The following is a 19698-nucleotide window of genomic DNA, read 5'->3' on the forward strand; positions in this document are numbered from 1 at the left end:
AGGGTGATGCACTCTCGAATCTACTGTTCAATATAGCGCTCGAAGAAGCGATTAGGAGAGCTGGTGTGCAAAGAAGTGGTTCCATTATCACAAGATCGCATATGCTCCTAGGATTCGCGGACGATATCGATATTATCGGGATGCCTTTTAGGAGGGAGACAGCGAGGATTGGACTAACGATCAATACCAGCAAAACGAAGTACATGTTCGCTGACAATCAACGTGGGTTCATTAGTGGTGGTGGTAGTGAAATGGTGCTGGATGATGAAACATTTGAAGTGGTAGAAGAATTTGTATATCTTGGAACTTTAGTGACGTGCGATAACGATGTTACCCGCGAGATGAAAAGGCGTATTGCAGCTGCAAATAGGGCTTATTACGGACTTCGTAACCAGCTTAAGTCCCGTAGTCTGCAAACGAAAACAAAACTCGCGCTGTATACTACTCTAATCCTTCCGGTGGCTTTATACGGCCATGAAACAGATGCTGCGGACAATACTCGGTGGTAAACAGGAGAACGGTATCTGTCGGCGTCACATGAATCACGAGTTGTACCAGGTGTATAAAGGGCTGGTTATTGTTAAGCTTACAAAAAACGGCAGGCTACGGTGGGCTGGACACGTTGTTCGTATGCCGGAAGAACGTATAGCAGAGATAATATTTAGTTGAGACTGTGTTGAACTTAGTTTACAATTAAAAAAACACACTAATAAAGTTAAAAAAAAAAAAAAATTTAGTTGAGAACCCAGAAGAGGCCGCAGGCTTCGCGGAAGGCAGCGTATACGATGGCTTTTTGCAGAACCGATTGACGTGAAAATTTGTATGCAGAGGTTTTTGAGGCAGGGGAAGATTGTTAAGATGGCTCGAGACCCCTCCCAGCTTTGGAAAGGGGGGCTCCCATACAAATGAAGCACCAATTCCTTCATAGGGAAGGGAAGATATGTTTATGCGGTGATTAAAAACCCCTCCCCCTTCTGGAAAGGAGGGCTCCTATACAAAGAAAATAGAAATTTCTGCATAACTCAAGAACTAATCTAAGAATAAATCAATTGTAGACGAAACAAAGTTCATCGGGTCGGCTAGTAATAAATAAACACTGAAGTTCCATGGACCATATTGCGTGGACCATATTGCCATGCTCCGTATCATCCTGGAGCAGGTCAACGAATTCATTTGATATTCATTTACTAAGAGACACCTTCCGATCGTCTAAACTCTGAGCAACAAAAAACTGTGGGACGCTTTTAGACATTACTCGATTGTGGAGCTTCTCCACGCGCGTCTGATTTGGCCCGCAATTGGTGCCTTTGCTATTTCTCAATTGAGCGTTACAACAGTTATAAGCCACGAAAACAAGTTTATCACAAGCTGATGCATGTGCGAAATATGAGAATTGGAAAAGCAGTCCTCACCGACAAGCTATGATAAAACATTTTGTCCTTACTCATTTGCCGTCGGGTACAATGGATTTTTTTTCGCACGGATGTTTGAAACTAGTAAAAATGCTTTATCAGCAAATGGAGCTTTCCTAAACGAATATTGGAGTACCATATCCAAATCTGTTCATTATTGTTACAGCTTACGAAAAACGTCACTCACGATATGCTGCTATCATGAATGTATAAAGAGATTATAAGTAAATGATTAGTTTGTTCCTGTGATTCACACAAATACCCACATATTTAGTCTTATTCTATCTTCTTATTTTACTCCGGTTCTGTTTGACATGTAAAATTCATTTGATACCTACACAAGTTGAATGAGATATTTCCAACATCAAAACCGTTTTCCGCCACAAGACGGCGCAAATCTCGGCTCCATTTTTCGACTGTCATTGCCATGGTGGTATCGGGTTGCAGGAAATAAACTAAGAACGTACACAGCAAAGCCAGATAAAAACATTCAAAAACCACCAGTCGACATTACCGATGTCTATATATTTATAGGAAGAAAACTCGGATTAATCCACCTGCATGATGTTCACTTAAACTTTTATGAACACCGAGATATGACCAAAGCAGCGACATTGTTTTTCAGTTCATTATAATAGACTCAATGTGTCATCCCTCATACTGACTCCTCCCCAAAAATGGTAGTAACTTATAGACAATTTTGTTTGCCATCACGCTTACGAAATTTATTCAATGATCGTAATCATATTACTCCTAGCATTCGGCTGCAAACAAAACCATGCAAAAAGCAAAATGAATTTGCACCCTTTCAGCGATCTTCAACGCATGAAGAGAGAATCTAAATAAAATCGCAACAGCAAGCGAAAAGTTTCATTTGAAATTCGTCACATGTGAGCGAAGCCCGCTTTTTTCCTCTATATTCTACTTTGTGTTGTGGTGGGGCCATCCGAAAGCTGACAGTTTCATGCTTCAGTGTGGTGCTTATTTCCATCCGCAAAGTTTTTTTCTGCTCTGGCGCCGACTCAAATTTTCTTTCATTCTTTTCCATTGGCTTCTTCCGTGCAAGTTGAGTTTCTGTTTATTTTTTTGTTATTTTCGGCTCGACTGCAGAGTTTCTGCCTTTCTTGTGCAGCAAATTTATACCGAAAGGTTTTACTTTCACTTTTAAAACGATATATTTTATATTTTTTGATATAAAGTTAGTTTGTGGACTATTATTTTTTAAACATGTTTCACTTAGTAGTAAGTAAACCAAATCGAGCGCAACAAGGAAACTTATTTAGATTGATACAGCAAGGTGGATCAATCCGGGTTTTTATAAATGTGCTCTTGGGGAAAGCTTATATTAATCCTCATTAGAAGAAAACGTTTGTAAGAATTTATACAGCTTAATATTTAATGTGCTGGTGGATGTTTGTACGTGACAGCAGCAAAGCGGATTTCAAGTCTTTCACTTCTTGAACTGCAGTTACAAAGTATTAGATTTTTTTGGGATTATGGCTCAGACCTGATGGTGTTCCCGCGTGTGCCATTATATAAGGTGCCGTATGGTTTGAATGTTATCGGTAAAAATATGATGCTCAGTTTAGAAAGTTCAAGTTCGTAGCTCATGTTAACATTTCGGATATTGATCATCCATCATAAAAATCTCACTGGAAATGCAGCAAACGTTCAACAATTGGATTTTACGATTTTTATTCTGCTCATAGCATGGCTATTCAAGTGAGGATAAATGCTTAAACAATGCCCACAAAAATCGTAACACTCACCTATCACATAGACGACCAGAATCCAAATCTCCACAATGAGCTGTATTCGATTCTTCATCCTGATTGTTGGTATGTGGTCAGGCTGGTTCGCTTGCCTGTCCTGTTTGTTTACTGCTGCAGTTACACCGCAGGGTTCCCCACACTTTGTTTTGATGTTTCGATTTGAAACGCTGCGTGATGCCGCCGTTCCACTTCACCGAACACACACCCACGCCGCACTATTTGAACTGAAACTTGGCAAAACTGAGCCGCCAACAATGACGGCACACAAACATTTTCCAATACGCGCAGGAACGTATTCAGCTCACTTTTGTTTCTTTGTCACATACACACATCGACGACCTTCACCGTCGCACTGGGAGCAATGGCAGCTGTTGTACCATCGGTGCCAATCCGGCGGATTCAATACTCACAGGATCCCATGGCGACATAATACCGACATCTGTCATTGTTGTGGCCCGGAGTCCGCATGGAATTTCGGTTTTTCACTGGTGTTCCCGTTCCCGAACGAAAGTAAATACAGGGCACTGACGCTTTCACTGTGCCGTCGATGGCAGTTCTGGGAGCGGACACTGAAAATAAAAAAAGATAGGAATTTAGTGAAGATTATAGAAGAATATAATTAATAGTCCTAATAAACACAGCGATATCCAAATAACTAATACATAAAACATAAAAAACAAGGTACCGACTGTGCGATTCGTAGTTGCTACTTTATGATTGACTAGAATTTACAAAACTGTACAGAGAAGCAAGTGAATGGAAATGAACAGAAAGTCGAAAGGACAAAAGGTCGAAAGGGAGAAAAGGTCGAAAAAAACAAAAGGTCGAAAGTGACAAAAGGTCGAAAGGAACAAAATGTCCAAAGGGACAAAAGGTTGATCAAAAACAAGTTGGGTGTATTCTATAGGAATTTGTTAAATGCATTTATTTTCAAGCAGAAATAACACACTCATCTCATCAATCAAAGCTAAAGAATGAGCAATTTTCAAAGAAGGAGTAATTACTATAAACCAATAATATGAATATCTAGATAGTTCTGTTAGAGATAAAAAAGATAGCTAATTTAAGAAATGAATAAAACTTGTGTTGTACGAGACAGAATTGTCCTATACAGTTGGCAAAAAAATGCTTTTTTATTTTCCACTATTTTTAACAATAACACGTAAAATCATTGAATGAGTGCAAATAATAGATGGAGATTTAGATTTTCTAATTGTCACTTCAATCTGTCTGAATAGTGCACACCGCAGCCACGCAAGTGCGCGCATTAAAAATACACCGGTGTGTAAAGGCTCCCCCAGGCCTAAGCAATTTTATTGCCGGGACAGCGATAGCTTGATGCCACGATTCTATCGTTGGGTGGATGCTCGCAATGCACCATTTACGTTTCCATACCAACGGCGACAGAATCGCAGTCGCCAGGCAATAGAATCGCGTCAAGATTGTCTCGTCGCGTGTGTTTGGGGGAACCTTAATACATGCCGGTGTATTTAATGTGCGGCGTGCGCCATTGTGAGAGAACGAAGTTACATTTTGAAAACTCAAACATCCATCTGTACTCATTGAATGAGTTTTATTTAATTATTAAAAATTGTTAAAAAATAAAAAAGCAGAGTTTTGCAAATTGTGTAAGGCAACTCTGGTGCGGGATTGAATCTCCCCGTTTCAGTTTCTTGTCTATTTCGACCTTTTGTGCCTTTTGATCTTATTGATCTTTTATTTCTTTCGGCCTTTTGTCCCATTCGACGTTTTGTCCCTTTCGACCTTTTGTCCCATTCGACGTTTTGTCCTTTCGACCTTTTGTCCCTTTCGACCTTTTGTCCTTTTCGACCATTTGTCCCTTCGACCTTTTGTCTTTCGACCTTTTGTCCTTTCGATCTTTTGTATTTCGACCTTTTGTCCCTAACCCGTATCTATCCCTTCTCAATGCATTCCGGAACTCAAAAACGACGTTGCTACTAAGTACCCGAGATTACTTCTGCATCTCTACAACTATTTTGCAAGTTTTTGTTCAATATTGTTTCGTTTTAAGTGTTGAACCTGCTCTTGAAGAATGTTAAACTAATTAGTAAGTGCTAGGCGATTAATACTATGTTCACACTACGGCCTGAATAACATGTTATTCAAATTATCGACAAAAGAAAGCTCAGCAAGATAGCCGAATAACATGTTACAAGGCCCTAGTGCGAACATAGTTTAAGCTATCCAGATAGAAACTTACAATTGGTTAAAGTCACTTGAGCTATTTGTATTGTATTGTATATTTTTTTAAAGCCGAATAAAACTACATAAAATAAATTGCCCCTGACGATTTGTTTTCATAAGTGAAAGGAAAATCCAAACAAAAACATGACGCAATTAAAACACAATGTTGACTAACAAATTGGCTTCCTCTTTCTTAAAATCACTTAATTACATGACGCAAAAAAGAAATCATTTGACGCCTTTGGGACAGAAGGTCGAATGATAAAAAGTCGAAGAGAAAAAAGGCCGAAGGACATAAGGTCGAAAGGACAAAATATCAACGAGACAAAAGGTTGAAAGTAAAAAATATTAAAAACCATCGTCGGGGGTGACAATGGGTCAAATGGGGGTGAGAATGGGTCACTGTTTCAACTACTTAGAATTAAGCATATGCGGTATTTCGAAAAATTTCGTTTCAGGTGGTTCGAAACGAAATTCCGCGGAATTTCGCGGAATTTGAGCATGGCGAAATCTTATTTTTTGATTTCGTTTCGTTTCGTAAAATTACAAAAATTTCGCTATAAAAAACTAGCTTCTAACGAAATTTAACGGAATTTCGAAACAAATTTAAACTTAAACCATGCTTTATATTATCAAAAATTTTGGCTGCGCCGCTGAACATAATCATAAAGTTGTTTTCAAAACTTTAGATTATACAATATTCATATTAACGTCGACAAATTCGTATGTGATTTTCTTCTATATGAATGCGGAAACGATCATGTTGATGCTGATCACGCCAACTAGTGTGGGAGAACGTGAAGTGATAAAACTAATGTCTGCATCGTAGAGCACAAAATTATTTAGTGCGGGATCGATCGTGTTGTAGAAGATTATTAAACGAAACACATTGATCTTGTGTTGGATTGATTTGAAACACAGTTTTCGTCTTCTTGTTTTCAAAATAACTTTGTAATACATATTTTGTCGCTTACCAAGGGGTTTCACACGAATTACCTTCTCAACTAACCAACGATTCCTTTCCCGTAGCGCTCACGGAGATGCAGAGCATTCCTTGGTCTCTTATAACAATGAGTGTTAAACTAATTTTCCTCTCCTAATCCTAAATTGTTTAGTGGTTTAAAGATGCTTTAAACATCATTCAATACTGTGAAGAGAACAAGAACTTTTGTTCCTGAAGTTCATTTGAATTGCAGAATGTCCTTCTAAGATTTGTTTCCATTTGGTGATACTGTTTTTGATTATTTCACAAATTATTTAAGAGACCTTCCAGAGCCGTACTGGAAGTTCATTAAAAATGTTAAGGTTTTTTTTCAGAGCCTACGCACTGCTGCGTCTAGTTGGGTCAATAAAATCCAGCTCTGAAATGCGTCGGACCTATTCGCGTCAAGGAAAATCCAATTTTGGAGTGTGTCTGACGGTGTTTTGAAACCACTTCTTGACCTAACAGAGTTAATAAAATTTCCCTCTGGGGTGAGATAGTTGAAGGTCAGAGTTTCCACTTTGGTCCACTGAACCCAGTTAGGACAAATTAAATCAAAAATAACTGTATGGTATGTAGATTGGTTGGTGGTCGAAATCGCCAACGGATCGGTTTGGATCAAGAAAAATTTAACTCAGGACTGTGTCTATCGATAGTTTGAAGTCACTTCCTGTACATATTTGTGTTGATAAAATTCAACTATGCAGTGGGTTGTTCAATGGTCGGAATTGCCGTCCACCTCAGGACCAATATACATTTGATTATAATTAGAAGAAATGTAAAAAAAAAAACCAAAAAACGGGAAATTTACCTGAACTATAAATTACACAAAAATTCAGACCACTACTTCCGAATATAAGAACAAAAGGCACTTCAAAATTTTGTCAATCGGTTTATTATGAATGTAACCTTTTGAAGATATCCTCTTAAAAAAGCTGAATAAATTCAAACCAATGAATTTGAGTGTGAATTGTCCTTTTTTTAGTTAATTAAGTTATTTATTTATCTCATATATTATTCATTGTATGGTGTCCAACAGGGCTACCCAATAATCGGACCACAATACAATAAAGTTTTAAAGCTTAGCAAAGCTGCTAGTTTCGGATAATCCTTTTAAATTGCGAAAGCTCCATAAAAATGTCCACTTCGTTGTGTGTAGGTGTAGGTGTAGCTTTTCCCAGGTTTGTCCTTCACAGAAAAAAAAATGCTAAAAACTAATTAACGCGTAAAAAATTTAGACGTGGAAAATTACACTATTTTGGGCGGAGATGGATCTTTTCTAACAAGTTCGCCCTAAACGTATGTAATTTCTATAGCATTATGTAAATTCCTCAAATAAAAACTGACATAAAGCAATGGAAATCCCATACATTCAGGCGATAATATCGTTTAAATTTACGCTCTTTTTGGCGTTCCCTTTATGTGCATTACTTTTCGTGTACATTTCAACAACTTCTTCTATCTGTGTACATTAGGGTGGCTCAAGTTAGTATGGAAAAAACTTTTTTTCAATTTTTTTGATGCCCTGATGCTCTGATTTCAGCCAAATCGGTCAACGCTTGGGCGGTGCTAAACTCGTTGGTAGATTATATGCAAAAATGTATGCAGAAACATCCAAAAACAGTGATTTGCAGTTAGACGGCACAATTTACGATGAGGAATTATGATACTCTTTCGGATCGTGAAGAATTTAATACAGAATGTTATGCTGAAAACCGCGAAAAGATTAGAGTTTGTCCGGCGAAGTTATTAGCATTTCTCTGGAGTGGGGTTTGAGCAAATTTCGTTTTTTTACCTTTGAGAAGAAATCAATTCACCCATACAACACTCCAGTAAAATACTAATTTTTACATATAATCTACCAACGAGTTTAGCACCGCCCAAACGTTGACCGATTTGGCTGAAATTTTGTCCAGAGCATCAGGGCATTAAATAGAACCGAATGAAAGGACGGCCCATCAAAAAATGTGAAAAAGTGTTTTTTGAGCCACCCTAGTGTACATTATGTAAAAACAGTTTAATAAAAATTCCGCGGAAAAAAAATTAAATTTCGTTTCGTTTCGAAAAATTTCGAATTAAATGAACCTTGATTTCGTATCGTTTCGATGTATCGAAAGAAATCTTCTTTTCGTTTCGTTTCGATCCGAATCAGCATAGACATTTTAAATTTCGTTTCGTTTCGTTTCGTTAGGATAAAGTGTGTTATCGCATACCCTTACTTAGAATGCTTGTAGAACAGATTGAATGTATCTGAGGGCAAGAAGACTAAAATATAAGAACTTTTTTGAACGATTTTATTCTACGACCTCCAGACTGCCGGTGAGAGCGATGACCTATTCTCACCCCCAGACCCATTGTCACCTCCGATGGCGGAATCTATAATTCTGTACACATGAAAGAGACAAAATATACGAATATAACTTTGGAAGCATGCTTCTAAAGTCAAATCCAGCTTATAAGACTTCCCATAAATTTCTCCTTCTTTATTTGATGGGTTTTTCAACCAATCTACAGTGGACATGTATCAGCCACCAAGAGAACATTGTATGATTTTTTATGTACGATCAGTTCTCGGGATGTGCATGTGTGTCCCGAATGATTTATTTATTATTTTCTCAATCTAAGGCCGGAGTGGCCTCTGACTGTGAAGTGCATGTCTGTTCCATTCTGCTTGATCCATGGCTGCACGTCGCCAGCCACGCAGTCTTCGGAGGGTCAGCAAATCGTCTTCTACCTGAACGAACTACCTTGTTCGCTGCGTACCTTGTATTCTTGTGCCCGATAGATCGTTGTCAAGAACCATTTTCACAAGATTACTGTCCGACATTCTGACTACGTTTTCGGCCCACCGCATTCATCCGGCTTTCGGTGTTCGGCGGCGGTGGCACGGCGGCGTGGGTCGGCGGGAACTAGTTTCAAGTGCCAACATTTCCGCCGGATTTTTTCAGAAGTTCCTGAACGAATTCCTCAGGAAGTTCCTCCAGGAGTTCACTTTAAAAGGATTTTTATTTGTGCTAAAGTAAGAACTACACAACACTTAAAAACGCGACGCGAGACAAAACATAACACTTATTGTTCTTAAAAATTCTTCGGGAAGTTCCTCCGGAAGTTCCTCCAGTAATACATCAGGAAGTTCCTCCAGCAATTCCTCCGAAAGTTTCTCCGGGAATTCATCCGAAAGTTCCTCCAGGAATTCCTCCGGAAGTTCCTCCAGAAATTCCTCCGGATGTTCCTCTAAGAATTCCTTCGGAAGTTCCTCCAGGAATTCCTCCGGAAGTTCCACCAGGAATTCCTCCGGAAGTTCCACCAGGAATTCCTCCGGAAGTTCCTCCAGGAATTCCTCTGGAAGTTCCTCCAGGAATTCCGTCCGGAAGTTCCTCCAGGAATTCCGTCCGGAAGTTCCTCCAGGAATTCCGTCCGGAAGTTCCTCCAGGAATTCCGTCCGGAAGTTCCTCCAGGAATTCCGTCCGGAAGTTCCTCCAGGAATTCCGTCCGGAAGTTCCTCCAGGAATTCCGTCCGAAGTTCCTCCAGGAATTCCGTCCGGAAGTTCCTCCAGGAATTCCGTCCGAAGTTCCTCAAGGAATTCCGTCCGAAAGTTCCTCCAGGAATTCCGTCCGGAAGTTCCTCCAGGAATTCCGTCCGGAAGTTCCTCCAGGAATTCCGTCCGGAAGTTCCTCCAGGAATTCCGTCCGGAAGTTCCTCCAGGAATTCCGTCCGGAAGTTCCTCCAGGAATTCCGTCCGGAAGTTCCTCCAGGAATTCCGTCCGGAAGTTCCTCCAGGAATTCCTCCGGAAGTTCCTCCAGGAATTCCTCCGGAAGTTCCTCCAGGAATTCCGTCCGGAAGTTCCTCCAGGAATTCCGTCCGGAAGTTCCTCCAGGAATTCCGTCCGGAAGTTCCTCCAGGAATTCCGTCCGGAAGTTCCTCCAGGAATTCCGTCCGGAAGTTCCTCCAGGAATTCCGTCCGGAAGTTCCTCCAGGAATTCCGTCCGGAAGTTCCTCCAGGAATTCCGTCCGGAAGTTCCTCCAGGAATTCCGTCCAGAAGTTCCTCCAGGAATTCCGTCCGGAAGTTCCTCCAGGAATTCCGTCCGGAAGTTCCTCCAGGAATTCCGTCCGGAAGTTCCTCCAGGAATTCCGTCCGGAAGTTCCTCCAGGAATTCCGTCCGGAAGTTCCTCCAGGAATTACGTCCGGAAGTTCCTCCTTGAATTCCGTCCGGAAGTTCCTCCAGGAATTCCGTCCGGAAGTTCCTCCAGGAATTCCGTCCGGAAGTTCCTCCAGGAATTCCGTCCGGAAGTTCCTCCAGGAATTCCGTCCGGAAGTTCCTCCAGGAATTCCGTCCGGAAGTTCCTCCAGCAATTCCTCCGAAAGTTCCTCCGGGAATTCATCCGAAAGTTCCTCCAGGAATTCCTCCGGAAGTTCCTCCAGAAATTCCTCCGGATGTTCCTCTAAGAATTCCTTCGGAAGTTCCTCCAGGAATTCCTCCGGAAGTTCCACCAGGAATTCCTCCGGAAGTTCCACCAGGAATTCCTCCGGAAGTTCCTCCAGGAATTCCGTCTGGAAGTTCCTGCAGGAATTCCGTCTGGAAGTTCCTCCAGGAATTCCGTCCAGAAGTTCCTCCAGGAATTCCGTCCGGAAGTTCCTCCAGGAATTCCGTCCGGAAGTTCCTCCAGGAATTCCGTCCGGAAGTTCCTCCAGGAATTCCGTCCGGAAGTTCCTCCAGGAATTCCGTCCGGAGGTTCCTCCAGGAATTCCGTCCGGAAGTTCCTCCAGGAATTCCGTCCGGAAGTTCCTCCAGGAATTCCGTCCGGAAGTTCCTCCAGGAATTCCGTCCGGAAGTTCCTCCAGGAATTCCGTCCGGAAGTTCCTCCAGGAATTCCGTCCGGAAGTTCCTCCAGGAATTCCGTCCGGAAGTTCCTCCAGGAATTCCGTCCAGAAGTTCCTCTAAGAATTCCTCCATTCCTCCGGAAGTTCCTCCGGGAGTTCCTCCAGGAATTCCTCCGGAAGTTCCTCCAGGAATTCCTCCAGAAGTTCCTCCAGGAATTCCCCCGGAAGTTCCTCCAGGAATTCCTCCGGAAGTTCCTCCAGGAATTCCTCCGGAAGTTCCTCCAGGAATTCCTCCGGAAGTTCCTCCAGGAATTCCTCCGGAAGTTCCTCCAGGAATTCCTCCGGAAGTTCCTCCAGGAATTCCTCCGGAAGTTCCTCCAGGAATTCCTCCGGAAGTTCCTCCAGGAATTCCTCCGGAAGTTCCTCCAGGAATTTCTCCGGAAGTTCCTCTAAGAATTCCTCCATTCCTCCGGAAGTTCCTCCGGGAGTTCCTCCAGGAATTCCTCCGGAAGTTCCTCCAGGAATTCCTCCAGAAGTTCCTCCAGGAATTCCTCCGGAAGTTCCTCCAGGAGCTCCTCCGGAAGTTCCTCCAGGAGCTCCTCCGGAAGTTCCTCCAGGAGCTCCTCCGGAAGTTCCTCCAGGAGCTCCTCCGGAAGTTCCTCCAGGAGCTCCTCCGGAAGCTCCTCCAGGAGCTCCTCCGGAAGTTCCTCCAGGAGCTCCTCCGGAAGTTCCTCCAGGAATTCCTCCGGAAGTTCCTCCAGGAATTCCTCCGAAAGTTCCTCCAGGAATTCCTCCGGAAGTTCCTCCAGGAATTTCTCCGGAAGTTCCTCCAGGAATTTCTCCGGAAGTTCCTCTAAGAATTCTTCCATTCCTCCGGAAGTTCCTCCGGGAGTTCCTCCAGGAATTCCTCCGGAAGTTCCTCCAGGAATTCCTCCGGAAGTTCCTCCAGGAATTCCTCCAGAAGTTCCTCCAGGAATTCCTCCGGAAGTTCCTCCAGGAATTCCTCCGGAAGTTCCTCCAGGAGCTCCTCCGGAAGTTCCTCCAGGAGCTCCTCCGGAAGTTCCTCCAGGAGCTCCTCCGGAAGTTCCTCCAGGAGCTCCTCCGGAAGTTCCTCCAGGAGCTCCTCCGGAAGTTCCTCCAGGAGCTCCTCCGGAAGTTCCTCCAGGAGCTCCTCCGGAAGTTCCTCCAGGAGCTCCTCCGGAAGTTCCTCCAGGAGCTCCTCCGGAAGTTCCTCCAGGAGCTCCTCCGGAAGTTCCTCCAGGAGCTCCTCCGGAAGTTCCTCCAGGAGCTCCTCCGGAAGTTCCTCCAGGAGCTCCTCCGGAAGTTCCTCCAGGAGCTCCTCCGGAAGTTCCTCCAGGAGCTCCTCCGGAAGTTCCTCCAGGAGCTCCTCCGGAAGTTCCTCCAGGAGCTCCTCCGGAAGTTCCTCCAGGAGCTCCTCCGGAAGTTCCTCCAGGAGCTCCTCCGGAAGTTCCTCCAGGAACTCCTCCGGAAGTTCCTCCAGGAACTCCTCCGGAAGTTCCTCCAGGAACTCCTCCGGAAGTTCCTCCAGGAACTCCTCCGGAAGTTCCTCCAGGAACTCCTCCGGAAGTTCCTCCAGGAACTCCTCCGGAAGTTCCTCCAGGAACTCCTCCGGAAGTTCCTCCAGGAACTCCTCCGGAAGTTCCTCCAGGAACTCCTCCGGAAGTTCCTCCAGGAACTCCTCCGGAAGTTCCTCCAGGAACTCCTCCGGAAGTTCCTCCAGGAACTCCTCCGGAAGTTCCTCCAGGAACTCCTCCGGAAGTTCCTCCAGGAACTCCTCCGAAGTTCCTCCAGGAACTTCTCCGGAAGTTCCTCCAGGAACTCCTCCGGAAGTTCCTCCAGGAACTCCTCCGGAAGTTCCTCCAGGAACTCCTCGGAAGTTCCTCCAGGAACTCCTCGGAAGTTCCTCCAGGAACTCCTCCGGAAGTTCCTCCCGGAACTCCTCCGGAAGTTCCTCCAGGAACTCCTTCAAAGTTCCTCCACCAACTACTCCGGAAGTTCCTCCAGGAACTCCTCCGGAAGTTCCCCCAGGAACTCCTCCGGAAGTTCCTCCAGGAACTCCTCCGGAAGTTCCTCCAGGAACTCCTCCGCCAGTTCCTCCAGGAACTCCTCCGAGTTCCTCCAGGAACTTCTCCGGAAGTTCCTCAAGGAACTCCTCCGGAAGTTCCTCCAGGAACTCGTCCGGAAGGTTCTCCAGGAGCTCCCCGGCAAGTTCCTCCAGGAACTCCTCCGGAAGTTCCTCCAGGAACTCCTCCGGAAGTTCCTCCAGGAACTCCTCCGGAAGTTCCTCCAGGAACTCCTCCGGAAGTTCCTCCAGGAACTCCTCCGGAAGTTCCTCCAGGAACTCCTCCGGAAGTTCCTCCTGGAACTCCTCCGGAAGTTCCTCCTGGAACTCCTCCGGAAGTTCCTCCTGGAACTCCTCCGGAAGTTCCTCCTGGAACTCCTCCGGAAGTTCCTCCAGGAACTCCTCCGGAAGTTCCTCCAGGAACTCCTCCGGAAGTTCCTCCAGGAACTCCTCCGGAAGTTCCTCAAGGAACTCCTCCGGAAGTTCCTCAAGGAACTCCTCCGGAAGTTCCTCAAGGAACTCCTCCGGAAGTTCCTCAAGGAACCTCCGAAGTTCCTCCAGGAACTCCTCCGGAAGTTCCTCCAGGAACTCCTCCGGAAGTTCCTCCAGGAACTCCTCCGGAAGTTCCTCCAGGAACTCCTCCGGAAGTTCCTCCAGGAACTCCTCCGGAAGTTCCTCCAGGAATTCCTCCGGAAGTTCCTCCAGGAACTCCTCCGGAAATTCCTCCAGGAACTCCTCCGGAAGTTCCTCCAGGAACTCCTCCGGAAGTTCCTCCAGGAACTCCTCCGGAAGTTCCTCCAGGAACTCCTACGGAAGTTCCTCCAGGAACTCCTCCGGAAGTTCCTCCAGGAACTCCTCCGGAAGTTCCTCCAGGAACTCCTCCGGAAGTTCCTCCAGGAACTCCTCCGGAAGTTCCTCCAGGAACTCCTCGGAAGTTCCTCCAGGAACTCCTCCGGAAGTTCCTCCAGGAACTCCTCCGGAAGTTCCTCCAGGAACTCCTCCGAAGTTCCTCCAGGAACTCCTCCGGAAGTTCCTCCAGGAACTCCTCCGGAAGTTCCTCCAGGAACTCCTCCGGAAGTTCCTCCAGGAACTCCTCCGGAAGTTCCTCCAGGAACTCCTCCGGAAGTTCCTCCAGGAACTCCTCCGGAAGTTCCTCCAGGAACTCCTCCGGAAGTTCCTCCAGGAATTCCTCCGGAAGTTCCTCCAGGAATTCCTCCGGAAGTTCCTCCAGGAATTCCTCCGGAAGTTCCTCCAGGAATTCCTCCGGAAGTTCCTCCAGGAATTCCTCCGGAAGTTCCTCCAGGAATTCCTCCGGAAGTTCCTCCAGGAATTCCTCCGGAAGTTCCTCCAGGAATTCCTCCGGAAGTTCCTCCAGGAATTCCTCCGGAAGTTCCTCCAGGAATTCCTCCGGAAGTTCCTCCAGGAATTCCTCCAGAAGTTCCTCCAGGAATTCCGTCCGGGTGTTCCTCCAGGAATTCCGTCCGAAAGTTCCTCCTGGAATTCGGCAGGAAGTTCCTCCAGGAATTCCGTCCGGAAGTTCCTCCAGGAATTCCGTCCGGACGTTCCTCCAGGAATTCCGTCCGGACGTTCCTCCAGGAATTCCGTCCGGAAGTTCCTCCAGGAATTCCTCCGGAAGTTCCTCCAGGAATTCCTCCGGAAGTTACTCCAGGAATTCCTCCGAAAGTTCCTCCAGGAATTCCTCGGGAAGCTCCTTCAGGAACTCCTCCAGAAGCTCCTCCAGGAATTCCTCCGGAAGTTCCTCCAGGAATTCCATCCGGAAGTTCCTCCAGGAATTCCGTCCGGGAGTTCCTCCAGGAATTCCGTCCGGGAGTTCCTCCAGGAATTCCGTCCGGGAGTTCCTCCAGGAATTCCGTCCGGGAGTTCCTCCAGGAAGTTCCTCCAGGGAGTCCGTCCGGGAGTTCCTCCAGGAATTCCGTCCGGGAGTTCCTCCAGGAATTCCGTCCGGGAGTTCCTCCAGGAATTCCGTCCGGGAGTTCCTCCAGGAATTCCGTCCGGGAGTTCCTCCAGGAATTCCGTCCGGGAGTTCCTCCAGGAATTCCGTCCGGGAGTTCCTCCAGGAATTCCTCCGGATGCTTCTCCAGGAATCCCTCCGGAAGTTCCTCCATTAATATCTCCGGAAGTTCCTCCAGGAATTCCGTCCGGAAGTTCCTCCAGGAATTCCTCCGGAAGTTCCTCCAGGAATTCCGTCCGGAAGTTCCTCCAGGAATTCCTCCGGAAGCTCCTCCAGGAATTCCTCTGAAAGTTCCTCCAGGAATTCCGTGCGGGAGTTCCTCCAGGAATTCCATCCGGGAGTTCCTCCAGGAATTCTGTCCGGGAGTTCCTCCAGGAATTCCGTCCGGGAGTTCCTCCAGGAATTCCGTCCGGAAGTTCCTCCAGGAATTCTTCCAGAAGATCCTCCAGGAATTCCTCCGGAAGTTCCTCCAGGAATTCCTCTGTATATTACTTCAGCAATGCCGTTCGAAAGTTCCTCCAGGAGTTCCTCCGGAAGTTCCTCCAGAAATTGCTCAGGAAGTTCCTCCAGGAATTCCGCATTTTTATTTCATTTCACAAAAGCAGCTAATTCTTAAAACTGCATAATTTCTAATCCACCGACCAATAATAGCTTGTCTTAAAAAAATAATAACATTTTAGATGCGTTTTAATTCTCATTTCTTATATCATGCTGTGTCAAATTTTCATGTTTCTGCTTTTTATTGAGTTTTTTTTATATATGTGGCGGTACTGACGAAAGGCTAATTCTCGCTTAACTTTTCAAAAGGACCTAAGTAACATTTTTTTCATGAATTAATTTGAATAGCGCAATCAACAGAACAACATGAAAGCTATTGATTGCTGTATTCAAATTAATTCATGAAAAAAATGTTACTTTGGTCCTTTTGAAAAGTTAAGCGAGAATTGCGCATCCCGACTCAACAGCTCTTGACAGTTCAGATGATTTTCGCGTTTCCAGTCGATATGCGCAATGGCCCCCGATCTATTCTTTTGATCCTTGTTCGGATGGTGTTTTCTAGTTACATAATAATTAATGTGTTAACTAACAACTAGAAAAGATTTGTTTTCCTACGAATGTTCTGCTTCTCATAATATAGCGTGGCGGAGGTAATTAGGATGTCTGATTTCTACCAGAACCAGTTGGGAACCAATGATCAAGATCAAAAATTGACAATCCAATAACCTGTGCACCCAAATTAATTGAAGTACCATTCACATTCTTACCTTGTTCGAATTCAAGCACTCCTGTGGTGTTATCCGGCGGACAGCTCGATGAGGCTGGCGGAGTACATTTCGGATTCTACCATTTTCGGAGCCTCTACTTTTCATGACATCCAGGTACAACATCCGGGCAAGTAAAAACACATGTAGATCGTTGATGTGGATTACACATATGATGGTTATTTATTTTCCATATCCCTGAGCGCAGACGGCCAATCCTGACGTGGTGTATCGTGTGCTCGCCTTCACCCGAAATCTAATTCCATTCGCTGAGTGCCTTTTTTAACAACCGCCCCCGCCAAATAACATTACATTGTTCTGATTCTCGTTAGACAATGGCTGTGGTAGCGCACAAATTGTTTGATCCTGTCATCAGTGATGGATATTATTTCGGCAGAAAAAAAAAATTAGTCCTTGGTTATTTTTTCTCTCCAATTCCCCAGAATCAACCTCGAAATCCGCCAGGTGGAATTGATTTCGGCGAATTGTCCTCCTCCTCCCGATTGAGCCGGCGCTCGCCTGCGACGACGATGCTGGTGCGGTGTCAGCGTGTTAGATTAGCTATTCATCTGTCCTGTTCGGCTGCTGACTGAAAACGAGAAGGATAGAAAAATAGGAATGTCAGTGATGGAACACAAAGTCGGTCGATATTTGGCGTGGAAATTCATTTATGCAAATTGAGATTGAATTGAAATGGCCAAATGATGGTAATATACGAGAGAGGCGATGATGCCATTCGGATGGATGAGAATGTGGGCCTTTTTGTGAGGCTTAACGATGAATCAAATGACATTAATTTGGGACATTGTTGGAATTTTGGATTTGCTCATGAGGTTGGTGTCAGGTATTGGCTACGGTGAATTTATAAACTGGAATTCGAGTGGATTGATGATGCTATTGAAGCAACAAGTTTTCAAGTAGTTTCATTCTTACTCTGGAAGACTTTGCCTATATTAATAATATACAATTTTAAGGAAATATGACTAAATATACCATTTTCATTCAACTTTAAAAAATAATTGAAAAATGAATTGAAAGAGGCATGAATTAACAATATTGATAATGAATAACTAATATTGAATTAAAATGGAAGGATTTGTTCAGAAATGTCCCACAAAAAATTAATTGTGTGAATTTATAAGTAAGGCCATTTTGCCCCCCCCCCCCCCGGGGGTGCGTTTTCCACTGTTCTTCCCTATTTGTCTTTGTGTATCAATGTATCTAGCTGAATACATGCTAATTGAATCATTATTCTCTTCAAGAACGATTGATTTTCTTTCCCCATATCATAATGCACGATGCTGATACAATGAAAGCTTCCATAACGAACCCAAAGTCGCAGAAAATCTTTCTTCCGTACCCAGTCATTCCCAGCAGATGTTTAACCGTGAAAGCATAGTATTCCTCTCAAACTCTCAAGATAATAAAATCCGGAAACCATCTTAAAATTGATTCAATTCTCATTTGTTAGCGGTTCATCTGGGCGTGTTCTGCCAGTTGTGGCTTACCCCTTGTCCCATCCGGCATCACAGAGCAGGATGTCCTACTTTCCTCGTCGCGTCAGCGGGATTCCGAAATTGAATCGAACAACTCATCAAAATCATTTTCCGGATCCGGTACGTTTGCTCGTTACATTAGCTTCGCGAAGCATCAAGGCGCTACAAAAGTACACATTCCCCTTTCGCATCGTCTTTTGTGTCGTGATTCTCCGCGCTCTGTACCAACATCACCGTTGGGAAAAGCCTCGTGCTCTTCCAGTTGCCGAAGACGAGGAAAGAATCCGGTCATGCCAAGAAGCAGCGCCAAGTTGAGCGACCCATTTCGAGATCCACAGAAAACGTTTAGTTCAGTGGCAGAAATGAGGAAAAAGCTTTCCTGTTTCCTCCGGGTCTACTTGCTTGCACTAGCTCCTACCGGGGAAGCTCCGGGAAAAAAACAATTCAAAAAACTTTCTTCTACTCGCTTGAGCTTCTCCACGAGCACGCGATTCCTCCACCTTCCGCGCTGCTAAATTGGAAATTCTCCCAAACCAGAAGGAAACCGATTAAATGGGAGAAGCGGATGCTGGAAGTGCTTTTGTTCGCAGCAATTGAGAAGCTTTTTAGACCTGGTTTGGGAACCTAGAGGGCCGACTTAACCCTTTGAAGACGGACCAAATATGCTGTCATCTACTTTTTACTGGAAATTTGAAAGGAAATATTTTACGTTATAAATCTTTCAGTGAAGTTTTTTATTTTCCGTAGGCATGAAGAATTAAAAATTTTACATAAAAAAATAGGAAATTGCCAATAAAGTAATCAGGATATGAGCAATAAATAAATACAAAATTTCAACAAATAATGAGAAATTTTCATAAACAATTGAGAATTGTCCACGAAACAAAAATAAATTAGCACTTTTAAAAGCAAAAATTGCAATTATAAAAGGCGAATTTTCCATAAATAAGTCAAAATGTTCCACGGAAAAAAAATACAAAAAATCCATAGGTAAATAAAATTTTTCGCAAAATAAATATTATTTTTCCATAAGAATTAGGAAATTACTCCAACCAGCAACCTATGATCTAACCCCGTCTTCATTTTTACCACTGGAGTTTTGAAACAACTGAATGTGGATTCAAACAACAAATACAAATCTGCTGGTATAGCGAAGTAAAAAGGCTTCTACATGGCCAATATTTCATCTGGAGCTTGAAGTGTACATCAAACTCCAAAAAGACCTGAAGCCTCAGAAAGAGGTCTCGAGTTATGTAAGTTGTGCTTAAAAATATGGAAGTTCTGCAGTTCTGCACAAGATTCCAAGAAACTCTTAGGTAGGGAAGCAATACTGCACTTCGACGATCTCCGGGCATCTCGGGTAATAAGTTCCAAAAGATGCAGTGTCCTAAACTCGAGTTATAAGTCCTACCACTCTGCCAGCATTTCACCAAATCCAGCTCAGCTCCTTTTGTCGACCCTTACTACGGGCGACAATCATTTAAGGCACTTCCGTCTCCTCTTCGAGGGTATCCACCGCGACTCCCAAAGCACTGCCTTTCCTCCTTGCACTAATCCAACGCAACTGAAACAGCGTCAGCCTCTTTTTTATCCATGCCGGTGATTGTTAGATTTTCTAACTGATCGGTATAAGAACCTACCAAATCCTGTATAAGAACTGGGCATATGCGAAAATTCTAGATTCTTATA

General features: G+C 44.3%; 1 protein-coding gene across 2 annotated transcripts in view; it reads right to left on the reverse strand.

Annotated features, from left to right (window-relative positions):
• LOC134224575 (kin of IRRE-like protein 1) overlaps positions 1 to 17096 on the reverse strand; it is a 763295-nt gene extending 746199 nt beyond the window's left edge. For both annotated transcript variants that reach the window (XM_062703984.1, XM_062703983.1), the window contains exons 1-2: positions 16517 to 17096; positions 3182 to 3753 (exon numbers count right to left, since the gene is read on the reverse strand). In XM_062703984.1, coding sequence (XP_062559968.1) covers positions 3182 to 3239 — 58 coding nt within the window. In that variant the 5' untranslated portion in view covers positions 3240 to 3753; positions 16517 to 17096. The remainder of the gene's footprint in view (positions 1 to 3181; positions 3754 to 16516) is intronic.
• Between the last annotated feature and the right edge of the window lie 2602 nt (positions 17097 to 19698).

The sequence above is a fragment of the Armigeres subalbatus genome, chromosome 3, assembly GCF_024139115.2.
Source record: "Armigeres subalbatus isolate Guangzhou_Male chromosome 3, GZ_Asu_2, whole genome shotgun sequence".
Classification (NCBI taxonomy): domain Eukaryota; kingdom Metazoa; phylum Arthropoda; class Insecta; order Diptera; family Culicidae; genus Armigeres; species Armigeres subalbatus.